The following is a 16,312-nucleotide window of genomic DNA, read 5'->3' on the forward strand; positions in this document are numbered from 1 at the left end:
CTCCGCAGTTCCTCGCTCTCTCCCCCTTTGGCTCGTCCAAAGGCTTGCGTATTGCGTGTTTAACTGCTGCAGAGTTGCCTATACGAAATGCTGCTCTCTGTGTAAGTGTGCCTGTGTGTGTGTGTGTGTGTGATAATGTTGACAGATAATAAACTCGGAAAATTACAAAATTACAATCAACACACACACACATACACAAACATACACAGACAGTTGCATAGCAAGCGGGATATTTGCAAAAATGTCACATGCATGGGGCGCTTGCTAATGGCGCGCCATTGTATGCTGCCCCTTGTCCTTCCCCTTAACCCCCACTCAGTCACCCCCTCTTGCGGATCTCTTTGGCTCACATTTTATAGCCGGGGTCTAGAAAGCGGCCCAGAAAACTGACGGGGGCCTTTTTGACGTCGTGGCGTACGTAAATTTGCCACCACAAAACTATTCAATTGAAAGTTATTTACGTTTATTGTTTCATTTCACTGCCAGTTGGCAAAACAATTCACATACATGCACACACATAAGGAATGCGTATGTGTGTGTGTGTGTGCGTGTTTTGGCTTTTAAATGAATCGCTGATTAGCGACAGCAAAGACGCTAGACGCCAGCATAAGTGTGAGCTGCAATTCCATTTTCTATACTAGGAATAAAGTGCTCAAAGTGCTTATGTATGTCGATATACCATGTATAATTTTTGGCATATTTTATTATTTATTGGTTCATAAATTTGGTATACCGTAAATATAGAGCTGCAATTCCACTTTTATATAAATAAGAAGAGTACTTGGCGCGCTTAAATTAAAAACTTATATATTGATATACCAAGTTTAACCTTAGGTATATTAAGCGATAAAATTTAGAATTTGCATATCGATATAGAGTACAACCTTCGGTATATTTTTGTTTTTGTTTTTTTTTTTTTTTGGTATATTAATTTGGTTATCATTGCAATTAAGCTTCTATTCCACTTTTTATACACATAAAAAGTATTTGATGCGCTTGAATTAAGAATTTGTATATCGTTATACCAAGTATAGTCATCGGTATATTTTAGTATTTTTCGAAAAAATTATTGAAAATTTATATTAATAAAGCAAAATTCTCAAATCAATCAAGAGTTCCTTTACACAATAATTGAAATCTCATCAGAGAGCTTTCCTCATAATTTAGTTTAGTTTAGTTTATTAGTCGCCAATCGATCTTGACCTTCCTTGAAGCATTAATATGAGGACGTTACAGACATCAAAGTTAATCGCTGCCTCGTTTTGTTACTTTTAAAAATCAAAGAGGCACTTGACATACCGAAGAGAGGGTGCTGTTACATTGCACACTAAAATATGACGAGTATGAGATTATTATTAGCTATATAAGATATAGGATTTTAAGACATAAAAGTCAGTTCTCAAACAGAATTCATCCTTCTCAGCGTCCATACAATGTGGTCTAAGGTCCTGTAATCAAATGCTGAGTGATTCGCGGTGATAAGTATTTCGTAAAAAGTATAATTAAATGTTGGATTAAGTATAGATGAAATATTATATTGTATTATATTCTGTGAACATAGTAAACACGCTGTTAAGATTTGATGTCAACTCTCGTATTCCGTTTTCTTATGTTGAATGAAGAACAACCAATTTTCATTTGAATAACTTCGTTATTTAAAGTCGAACGAGTGCTAGTCTGCATAAAATCTTTGTAGCACTTGACAAATTTAATATGGGTTGTAGAAATCCAGTTTTGAATATAATATATAATAATATAATACCACAATACCGATTTATTGCCACTATTTATTCTTTGCATTATATTGCGTGTCTAGCCACAATGTCTTTAAGACGCGACCAAAATAAGATTAAAAGTGTGACCATACAACATGACTTAATATGCCTAAAGAATGCATACAATAATAAAGTGATTATGGGCACACTTACAACAAATTCAAATACTAAAGTGGCATAGTTATAATACCAAGTATAGTTTCGATTTTTTTAGCTTACCTCTTATCAATTTAATACCATGTATTTATTCGTGATTTTTCGTTCTGTGTAGAGTGAACAAGTAAGAAAGCTACAGTCGAGTGTACTCGACTGTGAGATACCCGCTACCCATTTTTAACAAAAGAAATATATTTTCCGGTATTATTCTCAAAATATACCGAATATACTGCAAAATACTAAAAATATATCAAATGGTATATTTGGTATATTGGTATATATAGTACCGCATTCAAAATATACCATAGACGGCACATTGTACCAGATTGTCTGCCAAAGCAACTCAGACCCCTAGTAAATAGGCGGTTTTGCCCATACAAAAGTATTTCTTTGATAACTTCGACAATTTTTATTCGATCGATTTTCAGGAATCATAACTACTATAGTTATTATTGTATAATAAAATTCGTAGCTCTAGCTCTAAAGTTACGTTTGTTATTCGATTTTTTTGATTTGCGGGGGCGGAAGTGGGCGTGGCAAGAATTTGAAACAAACTTGATCTGCGTGCAAACATAACAAATGCTGTCGAAGAAAAATTATAGCTCTATCTCTTATAGTCTCTAAGATCTAGGTGTTCATACGGACGGACGGACAGACACACAGACACACAGACGGACAGACGGACATGGCTAGATCGTCTCGGCTGTTGACGCTGATCAAGAATATATACACTTTATAGGGTCGGAGATGCCTCCTTCTACCTGTTACATACATTTCCTGCCGGCACAAAGTTATAATGCCCTTCTACCCTATGGGTAGCGGGTATAAAAAGAGAGAGAGAGAGAGAGAGAGAGAGAGAGAGAGAGAGAGCAGCGACTGACATTATTGAGAGCGGCTTTGATTTATGGGCGAATGCCATTAGGCCCGGCCATTGGGCATCGATTAGCCACAGTTGGCAAAGCAATGCTCGAAATCTATACTTCCGTTGTTAATCATTGGCATCACTTAATGGCCCCTTCCGTTGCTGCTAGAGTCAAGTGGCAGCAACAGCAGCAACGATGAACGATGAACGAAGAACGAAGAACACGCCCTTCAATTACAAATCCAATGCGAGTCGAATTTCGCTCCATCTGATAATCTGCTAAAGGACTTCCGCTCGGTGCGTGTGCTGCGTGCAAAAAGCGAAAAAGGAAAAGCGAATTTCGAGAAACCTTTTGGCGGCAACAAGAGAACGAGTCAAATTCAACAGGAGGCGGGTGGGGGACTGGACTGACTGTAACTGAAAACGCAATGATATACTGCCGTGAAATCGAAGGCAAGACTTTAAGTGCTTGCCGCTGTCTCAAGACATTGCTGGCTGTGTCTTTGCTTTGCTTTGGCAACTTACTGCGAACAAATTCAACAGACTTTCTCACTCTAGTCTAGTTCTCAGACTGTTTCTACCCGTTGCCCACAGGGTAGAAGGGTATTATGATCTCTGGCATATTTTAAATTCTACTATTCTTAAAATATACCGATTTCATATACCAAAAGATACTAAAATATATAAAAATACATATTTGGTAGATCAATATAATAATACACTCAAAATATACTACAGTGTAGTAGTTTATCGATATACCAAATATTGACTTTGGTATATTGTGGTATTTTTCAGTATATTTGTTTGGTATATTTTCAGAACAATACCAGCACTTCAGTCTCTAGGATCTCTAACAATCTGGAAAATTTGCAACTCTCTGATTCTTGAAATACACCGAATTAATATACTGAAAAATAATCAAATATACCATACTATATATTTTTCATTTTTAGTATATTTGGGTAGCGGGTATCTCACAGTCGAGTACATTCGTTTCAAGCTTTCTTACTTGTTTTGTTTTTTTGTGTGTGTGGATTTTGCATTCGCGTGGATTTTTCGGCTGGCGCTGCAGCCGAGAGAATTTATTGCGACGCTGTGCCGTGTTGCGTGTCCACAAAAGCTCAAAGACACAGCGGGTTGCATGTCCTGCCTGCCTCTGCCACTGCCACTGCCACTGCCACGGCCACGGCCACGGCCATCTGCCGTCGCCATTCTGGCCATGTTCCTTGTCCGTTCGTTCTGGCCCTTTGAGCCCTGCACTTTTGCTTGGTAGGCGTTGGCATTGCGTTTTCGCCGGCCGTGTTGAAATTGACAGCAAAATAATTGGTTGATTATTTATGAGACAAACGAGCAAAGACGCCAACGAAGACGGCGACGACGGAGACGGAGACTCGACCAGCTATTCAGCCAAGCATTCAGCCATCCATTTAGGCCAGCCAAAGTTTGTTTAGGCCGCATTTAAATCAATGCCAAAGAAATGTTTATTATACTCGCGCCACAGCGCAACAGGATGACGTTGCCTTCCCCCTTTTGCTGGGGCATTTGACTTCAAAGTGCCAGACGATGCTCATGACGCTTTGATTGTGATTATTTGAGCTAATGCTTGACAATAATATGAACACTGGGAATAGACGCAACTTAGTTTTTTTTGCTTTCGCCAAGCTTTAATCGTCAAATTTATTTCCATATGTAGAGTATTTGAAGCTATTAGCAGAATTTACTTTTATATTACTTCTATTAATCTATACCATCTATCTATTGTGGATTAACAATGTTTGTTCGAGTTTTAGACAAAGTTAAAATATAAACTCTTATTGTCACATTTATATTAATATGATAGCTTACTCACCCTTGTTTTTCTCTTTAGTATTCTAAGCAATATAAATTTTATTACATACTAAAAAAAAACTAAATTCTATTCATTTCAAGCATGTGCCTAAATGTGTATATGAACAAGATAGTAAATATAATTTCTATTAAAATTGAAAATGCTAAGATTAATTTACTTATTTTGATAAATACATAATTTGTTATAACCTATTTATTGTGAACATGTATTTCTTTTAGAATCTAGTATTTTATGTAAAGCGCAAAAATTATTTAATTTAATTCATGAGATGGCTTATGGATTATGTTTGTCTAGTCACTTTTTATTAGAAATTTTCGAAGCAATATGAAACATAAATCAAACAAAATAAAGTGAGAAAGCTTCAGTCGAGTGTGCTCCACTGTGAGATACTCACTACCTATTTTGAATAAACGTAAAATAATGCGGTACTAATTTTAACATATACCAATTTAATAATTTAACTGCATATTGACTAAAATATACCAAAGGCTATCTTACTTATTTTGATATAGAAATGTCTCCTTCTGACTGTTACATAGATTTCTTGCAGGCAGCGGGTATACAAAATTCGAACATATTTAAATTTAAGTATATGTCAAAAGTGACTATGATTCTTCGGCTTATTGCAACAATAGTTTAGTATAAAAAGTGTAGCTAAATCCGCTGAATTTTGCGATTTTATGAGAAAAGTTCAAAAGTAACTTTTGTAGCACGTAGCACCAACGACTTTCTTTGTATATTTCAGTCGATTATATAAAATGAATTTTGTATTATAGATCTACTAAAAAGGTGTACCAAAATATATGTATTCTAGAAAGGCCCATATCGTATACTTCATTTTAGTAAGCTGTACTGAGTAGTACTTGAAACCAAGTTCAAATGTCAAATATCTAAAATATCAAATCAAAAGAGGGTTGCAGGCAGCATCAGGAACAAGGGCTCTGCGATCAACTTTGTATTTGCTAAGCAGCCTGAAGCTGCTTCAGCTGTAAGTCTAACTCTAAGATCCGACTCGAAATCCAGCTCCAACTGTGACTCCGGCTTTGGGTCGTATGTCATGCTTGGGCAGGCGATTAATTTGCGACGAAATACTCTTAAAAATGTTGCGTAAGTTGCAAATGCAAAATGGGATTGCAGCAGGCAATGTAAACAGCAAACAAAAGAGGAAGAGGAAGAGGAGGAGGTGGAGGGGAAGTGTGTACTATATGTGTATGTATGTACACATAGTATGTATAAATAACGCACCCACATATATAAATTACCTTTTGATAAATCTCAGACGTCGTTGGCTGTTGGACAAAATGCAAAAACATATAGAAAAATGGTAACAGAGAAAGAATGAAAGGAATGGAAAATGTTCCAGGACCAGGGATTGGAATTGAGATTGGCTTGGGAGGGAATAAAACGAAGAGGGGTGGCAACACTGTCAGCAGTTTGTATAACTGTGCTATGCACACACAAATACACACACACACACACATTGTCGCACTTGAGAAATCTTTTCGAACGTAAATCAATCCGTGCAGCTACATCATCGTAGTCCCAACTACGAAATGTTCAACGACGACTTGGTTCCGGGTGCCACTGCAGCCACCAGGGTTGCCACAGTGCCTCACACACACACACAAACAGTTGCAGTCGCACCAATTGCTTTTCTTGATTGTTTTCTCTCTCTCTGTGTGTGTTTGTGTGAGAGCCATATATCGAAATGTAAATTCAAGTTTGTAGATAGAATACTATACAGCAGCTAGAGAGAGAGAGAGAGAGAGAGAGATGAAAGAGAGAGGTATAGTAGCGGAGGAGGGGAAGCTGTGACAAAACGAAACTCCACAAAAGCGATAACGACACTCATCATCAACCAAAGTCGGATTTGCCAACTCCTTTAACCATTCCATCTTCATCTCTTCAGCTCTCTATCTCTCTCTCTCTCTCTCTCTCTATATCTCTCGCACTCGCACTCGAAGCGCAGCTTTCTCGTTCTTGCCGAAAAACGCAATTTTTGGTGTAGTGCAACTACTCTGGTCTCCTTTGGTCCTGGCTGCTCCTTGCCCGGCACTTCCATTGCAATGCGTTCAACAATTTCGTTTACTTTTGACCCCGGCATTTTGCCCCCCAGAGTTGGCCAAAAGATGACCGAGCAAACCGACCGAGTAGCTCCTGCTCCTGCTGCTTCCCCCCTTTGCTGTGCATTTTCCGTTTTCGTTTACGCATCGTTTGAAATTTCTATGAATTGTAGATGCAATCGGGCCAGTCCGTGGAGCGGCTAAGACTCATGTGTTACAGTTACAGTTGCAGATACTGTCCCCATTTCCTCCGTTCGTCCGTTCCTCCGTTCCTCCATTCCTCTTTCCCGCACCCGGTTCATTTGCCCACTTGCCCTTTTGGCCTTTTGTGGAGAGTGCATTTCACTTGCAGGACACACACTGCACACTGCATTTCTGGCTAAGCTCTAGACGAAGGCAAAGAGTTGACGATTCTCTTCGGTAGCTGTTCCTGTTTCTGTTTCTGTTTCTATTTCTGTTTGCGGCGCCACACAAATTGAAAACCCCGTAAGAACCCAAACTACAAATCTGCAGAACAACAACGGAGGCAAAGGAGCAAAGGAAAAAACCGAAATGAGGAAAAACAAATACCACACTCACACACAGTTGAGTAAGGATTACAATGAAAGAGTTGCAGCCGGGCAGGCAACGGGTCGCATACGCAATTGGAGTCGCAGTAGTTGCAACTGGAAGTCGCAGTTGGACCCGGAGTCAAAGTCATAGTCGGAGTTGGAGTTGGAGTTGGAGTCGGAGGCTGGCTGGGGCCAATCTTTCATGACGAAACAAATATCCTCATAATTCAACAGGAAAATTGCCCTGAGAGATGTGAACTACTCGGGGGATTGGAGGAGCACCTATAGGCCTAGGCCCATGGCCAGCGTAGCCTCTATGTCAACGTCGTTTGTTACGCCTCTCCCTCTCTCTCTCTCTCTCTCTCTCTCTCTCTCTCTCTCTCTCTCTCTCACTCACTCTCCTTCGCTCAATCTCAGCTCCTTCTGTGCTTTGCTTTTGTTGGTTTTCGGTGATTTGCTTTGTCAGTGACAAAAATAATAACAGCTATGCCGCAGGCTCCTGTGCGTGTGTTTCTGTGTGTGTGTGTGTGTGTGTTCGGGGGCACTGGGTGCTTACTCATGTCCAGGATCCCCGGCTCCATATGTCAAGTGCCTGGCCTCAGCCATTGTCTAGGTATAACCCACACTCACTCCTCACTCTCTCACTCTCTCGCCTTCCCTTTTTGCTGGCTACGGGTTACGGCCTACTGGCCATTTTTAATTACCACAATTTGAATTGCTTAAATAACTATTTGGATAACAATCAGTTGGGCGAGAGCATGCATCGTGCAACATCAAAGACAAAACTGCTTGCCCCATGTTGCACCCACGTTTCGGCCTGACAGCCGCACAAAGCTGCTGCTGTTTCTGCTGCCTGCTGCCTGCTGCCTTATGCCCTGGGATTAACCAAAGACTTTTCCACATATACGCATAGTTTCTATTTAACTAATGAATGTGCCACATCCCCCGTTATTCTCCTTTTCCAACTCTCTCCCTTTTAGTTACCTCTTCGTAAGTTGACACTTCTGCTTCGGCTTAAGGACTCGCTCTTCCAGTTCTCAATTCCCAATTTCCTTTCATGCACCTTCATTATCAATAATTTTGCTAATTGATCTATTTCTAGTCAAAAGGTTTTTAGCATAATTCATTGGGAATATACATATGCTTGAGTCTATCATCAAACGAAGATGAAATGATGACTTGATAGAAGATAAGAGTCTGCCAAGTTTAGATGATAACAGTTCAGTTAATATACATCTTAAAATATATACAAAATTAATATACCAAATTGAGTACAACATACCCAAGCCTATACTTGGTATATCGATATTCTATCACCATTTCAACACAAATATTTACATAAGTATTGCTTTTAAATCATTGCATTGGTCACATCAACATATTCATATATTTTAATCAAATCTTAAAATAAAGTTCCACAGTATAATATCGAATTATTTTCAAAAGGTTTTCATTGAGGACATCTGCATGAATTTATCATCCAACTAAGCTGAATCGATGACTAGATAGAAGTGAAAACATTACGGTGCATTCTGAGAATGCACCAAAATAAAATACCATATTATAGAATATACCATACAGCACAAAATATACCAGATTGCCAGCCTAAGTAATGTCGTACTATATCGAAATACTAATAATGCGTTCGGTATATTTATACCCGCTACCCGTAGAAGAGTATTATAACTTTGTGCTGACAGGAAATATGTATTATATATATTCTTGATCAGCGTCAACAGCCGAGACGATCTCGCCATGCCCGTCTCTCCGTCTGTGTGTCTGTCTGTCTGTCTGTCTGTCCGTCTGTCCGTATGAACACCTAGATCTCAGAGACTATAAGAGATAGAGCTATAATCTTTTTTCGACAGCATTTGTTATGTTTGCACGCAGATCAAATTTGTTTCAAATTTTTGTCACGCCCACTTCTGCGCTCGCAAATAAAAAACATCGAAGTGAAGCACACTCGACTGTAGTTTTCTTACTTGTTAGAAATGTTATTATAATGTTTGGATACTTTCTTATTTTAAGTGTTGTGTAGTACATAAAGATTTCTTCGCTAAAGTATTGTAAAGATTACGTATTTCAAGTGTTGTATAATGATACAAAATATTTTATTATTTGGCTCATATTTTTATATATGTATATTTGAATGATACCTCCATAGAACATTACTATTAGACACATAATAGGATAGTAATATTTTCTGTATCGATGGCTATACGAGTGCGTTATCTGAGCTTGTCAGCTGCAGTTGCTTTGACGAGGACACCCATAACTCTCCTATAAAAAGAGAGCGAGAGAGAGAGAGAGAGAGAGAATGTGAGATAGAGCACAAATGCATAAATTCAATTTTCGCATAGCAAAAGGCACTCGGGGAAAAAAAGTTGCATAATTTAACGCTGTCTATGGCGACTGACGATGGGGATTGGGATCTGGTTCTGCTGCATGCACTCGAGTATTCCATTCCAGATGCCAATGCGGGGCACAGCGATTGCGATTGCGATTGCGACTGCGATGATGTAAAAAATTGCAAATCGAATCGAGCTTGGCAAACGAATGTCGCGCCCATTGAATGAAGGTGAGGAATTGTGGAGGAGGAAGGGAAAGGGAAAGGGGGAGAGATGACTGGGGGTCTGCATACCGAAACGTCAAGAGCACTCGCTCGACAGTTACACGCCTAAGCCACTGGCTACCAGATACGTTAGTCCCCTTCTCTCTCTCTCTCTCCCCCTGTCGGATGAGTAACCAGAGAACCCGGGAGCTCAAACTCCGACTCCAACTGGAAGTGGAAGTGGAACCCGCAGGCCAGAGGGCCACGGTATAAACATTGTTGACATTTGCCAAACCTACTTTAATCACTTTTTAACCCCATTTGATACAGTGTCAACATGCATGGGGCGGCGGCTCATAAAATGGACAGTCGACGGTAGTCCTGGCGTCTGTCTGTCCTCGCCGGTCTGTTAGTCCGCTTCGGTATTCGAGGCTGAATGCAACGCCATAATAAAATGTGCAAAAACTCCGAGTCGAGTCGAGTCGAGTGACAAAAAATGCCAATGACAAACGTCGAAAAAGAACAACACAAAAAAAATGAACCGAAGAGTTGGGCACAAAAAAAGAAATATCCAAAAATGGGAGTGAAATGGCAAAGGACATTCAACGGGGTCCTGCGAACGTGTGTATGTGTGTGTGTGTGCAAGCGAAGGCAACCGAGGGCATGGTCAACGGGCCGAGCTGCCAAAGCAATTGATTTACTGCACTTTGTTTGCCAAAAATTAATTGAGTTGATGACAAGTGCAATTGATTTATGCGGGACTCAAATGAGTGTGGACAAACGCATGGATGGATGAACGAACAAGAGGACGAATGGACAGATGGACAGACGGACAGACGGAAGGACGGATAGATAGACAGCTGGATAAAAGTTTGAGCAGTTGAGCAGCCAAAAGAATCGGGTAGATGTGGCCAAATGCTCTCTATGAGGAATCCATTTATGATCGTCTTTACCAACATAAAATTCCTCAAGCTAGCTTATTCTAAACTTAAGTTCTACACAATTCAATAGGAATATTTGAAGCTTAATTTCTACACAATTTAACCGGAGTCGAAATATAATGCGACAACATTTAACTTTTTTTATTTAAATAAACGTTCTGAAAATAGTTCTTAAAGTATTTTTTTAAATGTCAAATTCAGTACGTAATCTCAATTTTAATAATAGCGATAATGCTTCATAGTAATTATTTTATTTTCAACATTAAATGAAACTTCTACATAAATGAAATGTATTCTGAATGTATAAATACTTTGACAGAATTTTACCAACTCAAGCATGCGTTTGAAATGAATAATAAATTCTTTTCAGCGACTATGATCTTATGGCTTTTTTCTTTACATTAAAAAAAATGTTACCAAAATAAAAGTAACTCATACATTCAAATGACTTCAATTGTTCTTGAAATTAGTTTGATGATTAATGAAATTTTGATTTTAAAATTACAACATTTTTTGTTGTTGGATAAGAAGAACTTTTAGTTGAAGCAAACTTATTAGAAGAGACTTTTCATTTCATTTTTTGGTTAGCTCAAAAGTATTTGAATAGAATTGAATTGTAAATTATAGTATTTGTAAAACAAGTTCGCATTCATTGCTTGTCTGTGCTTTAAAATCAGACCAATATTTGTTCTGTTTTAGTCGGTTGGGGGCATTTAACACAACGACAACGACAACGACAACGTCAACGAGAACGAGAACGAGAACGGCAGGTGTCAAAGGCAACGCTGTAAAAATGTTCACCTGGCCGATGGCTTCCTTCTCCGCTTTGCCGCTTTCCCGCTTTGCAGGTGGAGTGACTGCATGTTCCGTCACGGAAGCGTGCCGCGCACACATGTCAGGCTTGGACTCACTCTCCCCCCTCTTCGTCTCGCCCACGTTTGGCCAGTTTGGTTGGTCGGATCTGGTTTAGGCCAAAAAGCGACGACGCAACGGAAATAAGCGCCAAGCGGATGCCGGCAAACGAAGCAAATGATTCATTTCCGATGATGCGACAGCGTTCCGCGTTCCTTTCCCAACTCTCCTCTCTCTCTCACACTCTCTCTGTCTCACTCTGATGATGGGAGTCCTGCGTCCTGCTTTTGTCCTCGTTGTCATCATCGTGGACGTCTGCCACCAAAAATTTGCATGAAATGCAAAATCAAACGGGTCGCGGACCTCACCGAGAGCACACCTAATCGAAAAGGGCTAGCGCGGAGAGGAGTGGAGAGGTGGATAGAGAGAGAGAAAGAGAAAGAGAGTGTGTGGCGAGGCATCACGCGTCACGTTTCAGGTTGACGGGCAAATGTTGCCACTGCCGTTGCCATATTTTATGAGTCCGGTCTGCGGCGCAGCGTGTGTTATTGATATGCTAACGGTAAATGTCATTGGGTAGCCAGCGGGACGGAGTGTGGTGTGGAAGGGGCAGGCAGCATTCCGTTCCGTTCTGTGCTGTGCTCTGCTCTGCTCTGCTCTGCATTTGACGGCTGTGCCCTTGTGCGGAAGTGGTTAAACCGAGCCATAGGCCATTGCACAGTCTGCGTTCTGCTTTCTGTGTTCTGCGTTCACTGGCCACCCGGCTCCCTGTCTGCTCTCCCTCTCACTCCGGCCCTGTTTTGTGTGCAGCCCTGGCGACATATGTCGCGCCCAAACGTGTGAAATTTCAAGCTAAAAATTTTGTACCGCACCCTCGATTTATAATGGAGCACTCTTCTTTTTCCCTCGGAGAGAGAGAGAGAGAAAGAGAGAGTGTTGGACAACATATTGGAAATCAAAATGTTGACATACAGCAGGCAACATTTTTCAATTAAGCTGACAACAACAGCAGCAACAACAACAATAACTCGAGTAGCCTTGATATCATTTAGTTGTGGAGTTTCTAATGTTTTGTAAGGTGAGGGGGAGTTGGTTTTCGGATCTTTTATTCAAGGTGCTATGAAGAGTTTTGATTGTGCATCTCAGGTTAGAAATGCCACTCGATGAAACTTTCTATATGAGAGTGTGTTTATAGTAAGATTTTTGTTGTATTCTTACTTCCACATAGGGTGGAAGTTTGTTTTAGATATTTGACACCAACTTCCGGTTGTGGTTGCCAGTATATACAACACTTTATATTTTTATTGTGATTATATATCGATATACCAAATATAATCTTCGGTAAATTGTACTGTATTTTGGTAAATTTTAAGAATAATATCCTACTGTTTTACTTTCATTTAATATGAGTATGGTAAAAATTTGTGGTTGCAGGAAATGTATATAACATGCAGATGGAGGCATCTCCGACCCTATAATGTATATCTATTGATGATCAGAGTCAACAGTCGAGACGATCTAGCCGTATCCGTCTGTCTGTCCGTCTGTCCGGCTGTCTGTCTATCTGTTCGTTCTTACCTAAATCTCGGAGACTATAAGAGATAGAGCATTTGTTATGTTTGCACGCAGACCACGCTTAATTTTAAAGCTAGATAAATAATAACTGCTGTATTTAAGATTTGTTTTGTTTGCGTTGATATCAAATTCGTAGAAGTTACATAAGAAATTATTTTTTTATGGTCAAAAACACTTATTGCAATCAGGTCACAATTGCTTTGACGGACAATCTGGTATATTTTGAGTGTAGTACAATATCGATATACCATTTTTGGTATATTTTTAGAATATGACTTCATTCCAAAAAAGGTAGCTGAAATCTCACAGTCGAGCACACTCGACTAAACCTTTCATACTTGTTTTATATTTCGAAAGAATTATTGTAGTTTCTTAATTTGTATTGATGTCTACCGTTGGTAATAAACAATTTCGAAATATGTACATATTTATAGTACATAATCTTTTGCTAATAGTAACATCCTATAATAGGATAGAATAAGATTAAAGTTGAGTCATTTCTCCTTCATGTTCTCCAGCCTTAAAACCAGCTGCAAATGTATATTTATTTTATCAATTTGATTAGACTCAATGGGGAACAATGATTGATAAAACACTTAATTTTGTTGGGTCTAGCGAATGAATAGCGAAATATTGGGATGTTCAGAATAGTGTATGTGGATTTAGTTGTCTGGATTGATGATGAAGTTAAGCATTGTTGCCACATGATTAAAGAGTCCGATCAGGCTTCGATGATGTTCGATGTTCGATGTAGGCAGCCAGTTGTGAAGCGTGGAGAAGTTAAACGACGCTCGCCAGGATGACGGTGATGTCATCCGGTTTACCGCCGGGTGCATCGATGTTGTGTCGTCTGGCATTCAGGCTGAACGGCGAATCGTGGCTGGGATTGAAGCTGAGTGAGCGCGCCATTAACGCAATCGAATTCGCAAAGGTCTGCAGCTTGACGTGATCGGAAATGCCGCTCGCATGGCTCAGCACACGCACCAGCAGCTCCTCGGAGACATTGTCGTAGACACCATCGGTGGCCAGTATCAGGACATCGCCTTGCTGCAGCTCGAACTGCAGAAGAGCAGCGCACTCGGGACCGTCGGTGAGCACATTGAGCCCCTGGCCCGGCGGCGGCACAGCCAATTGATACGGGGTATTGAAGTGATGTTGCTGCTCCATGGAGCGACAGACGATGGCACCGTCGCGTATGATCAGCAGACCGCTGTCGCCAATGTTGGCGGCATAGAGCGTGCTGCTGTCGTGGAGCAGAGTGAGCACACACGCAGTGCAGCTGCCCAGGATCGGTTGCTTCTGCTCCAGCAGATTGCAATAGGCGCGAGCCAGGAGATGCTCGGGTCGCGTGGCCTCAAAGTCTTGGGCGTGGGCAAGACGCTCGCAGGAGCGCATCAGGAAGCGACTGAATTGTCCCGGATCGATGCCGTACACACGCCAGCCACCAACGCCATCAGCGACGCCCAGGGCATCGGCCTGGTCGGTGGAGGTGCTGAACCAGGCATCCTCGCCAAACTGCCCCTTGCTGTAGTGCGGATACATGCCGATGTCCTTGGGAAAGCCGCACACAACGCTCACGAGTCGCGGCTGCCTCGACTCCGACTCCGACTCCGATTCCGATGATCTAGATCCAGATCCAGATGCGCCAGTTGCCCCACTCGAATCGCCTACGACATTCGCTCGTCCACTCAAACCGATGAATTCCATTGCCTCCTGCAGCAGCAGCGCCTTCAGGTGCATCAGAGTGTTGAGCATTTGATTGGCGCTCGTCGAGGCGAACATCGCTGTCATGTTCAGGGTCTCGCTGAGTGAATCGCAGCCACTTATCACCGTCCGTTGAATGTGGCGTCTGGCATTATCTAAATATTCATTCATGTTCGCTCACTAAATGCACATCTCAATTTACATCTTCTAAATACTAATTTATATACTATTTATTTCAATTACCTGAGAGTCGAGAGACACATAAATAACGAGAACCAGACACACGCGAAAAAATTGAGAAAATCAAATAAAAGAGAATCGAAAGTGTATTAAAAATGATTTCGAATGTTTCTTATGTAGTTGTATGTATGTTGATTTTTGTGTTTGTGTCACCAACTCAATACAAAGTAAAACTAAATTGAAATTCTATACTTCCAACTGAATAGCTTGACTTACCTTCTGACAGCTTTCACATTATTTCATTTGCCATACAGAATTTGTAAATATTTCTTCAACAGCATTTCATGTCTAACTTTCATTTTAGAGTTTGTAAATAATTGGCTTGCTAAGACTAATGATTGTGTGATCAATTCTACTATGATTAAGTTTTAGTTTATTTTTATTACCCACAAACTCTTAAAGTATTAAATAAAAGTCTATATACATCACGCGAATATCATATTTTATTATAACTTGTTTAACGAAAAATGCTAAGATAAACAGAATCTTATATTTGGAATATTGATGCACTACTACATTCAAAATATACCGCGCCGAGTACAAAATATACCAGTCTGTCAACCAAAGTGGTTAAGCAGGTGAATAAACTATTTCTGATGTTGAGTTGAACTGAATAATTGCTTTAAATAATTGTTAATCAAAAGAGAAAAGAACAAATCATTTTCAATAAAAACAAAGCATCTTGGTATTATTCTTAACAGATCAAATCAATATACAAAAAAAAAAGACAACTAAAATAAACTGAATTTTATATTTGTTTATACTATTGCATTTAAAATCAATATACCCAAATAATACTAAAACATAGCGAATGTTATTTTAAATATATAGATTTACTATTGCATTTAAGATATGCCAATAATTACATAATATACCAGATTTTCAACCTAATAGTGAATGAATTATTTTTGAAGTTGAGTTGAAATGAACTAAAATATACCGAATATACACTATTGCATTTAGAATATACCATAGAGTAGCGATCTTTAAATGTATTTATGTACATTTTAAAGTGAATAACAAATCGTAGAAGTAATTGTGGCTTCAAATCGCGCGCAGTAATTGAACAGCAAACACGCATGCAAATATGCCATCTGTATTTGTATTAGTTGCCCGAGGAGTCGATTAAATTGCTGTTATCCTCGTTGGTGTTGTTGTTGTCGTATCTGTTGTAGCTGGTGGTGGTATTGATA

General features: G+C 39.9%; 1 protein-coding gene across 2 annotated transcripts; it reads right to left on the minus strand.

Annotated features, from left to right (window-relative positions):
- Nucleotides 1-13,816: 13,816 nt before the first annotated feature.
- On the minus strand, nt 13,817-15,289 carry LOC133848462 (protein phosphatase PTC7 homolog). 2 transcript variants are annotated; one of them, XM_062284026.1, is made up of 2 exons: nt 15,123-15,289; nt 13,817-15,034 (listed from the first exon to the last, which is right to left on the minus strand). In XM_062284026.1, the coding sequence occupies exon 2, from the start codon at nt 14,964-14,966 to the stop codon at nt 13,956-13,958; it is 1,011 nt and encodes a 336-aa protein (XP_062140010.1). In that variant the 5' UTR covers nt 14,967-15,034; nt 15,123-15,289; the 3' UTR covers nt 13,817-13,955. The 2 variants fall into 2 exon arrangements, with proteins under 2 accessions (XP_062140010.1, XP_062140009.1); XM_062284025.1 differs by having other exon boundaries at nt 13,817-15,059.
- Between the last annotated feature and the right edge of the window lie 1,023 nt (nt 15,290-16,312).

This window comes from Drosophila sulfurigaster, chromosome X (assembly GCF_023558435.1).
Source record: "Drosophila sulfurigaster albostrigata strain 15112-1811.04 chromosome X, ASM2355843v2, whole genome shotgun sequence".
NCBI classification, from domain to species: Eukaryota; Metazoa; Arthropoda; class Insecta; order Diptera; family Drosophilidae; genus Drosophila; species Drosophila sulfurigaster.

Excerpts from the sequence above, each read along its gene's own strand:
- LOC133848462 (XM_062284025.1), bottom strand. The coding sequence starts at position 15,050 with ATGAATGAATATTTAGATAATGCCAGACGCCACATTCAACGGACGGTG.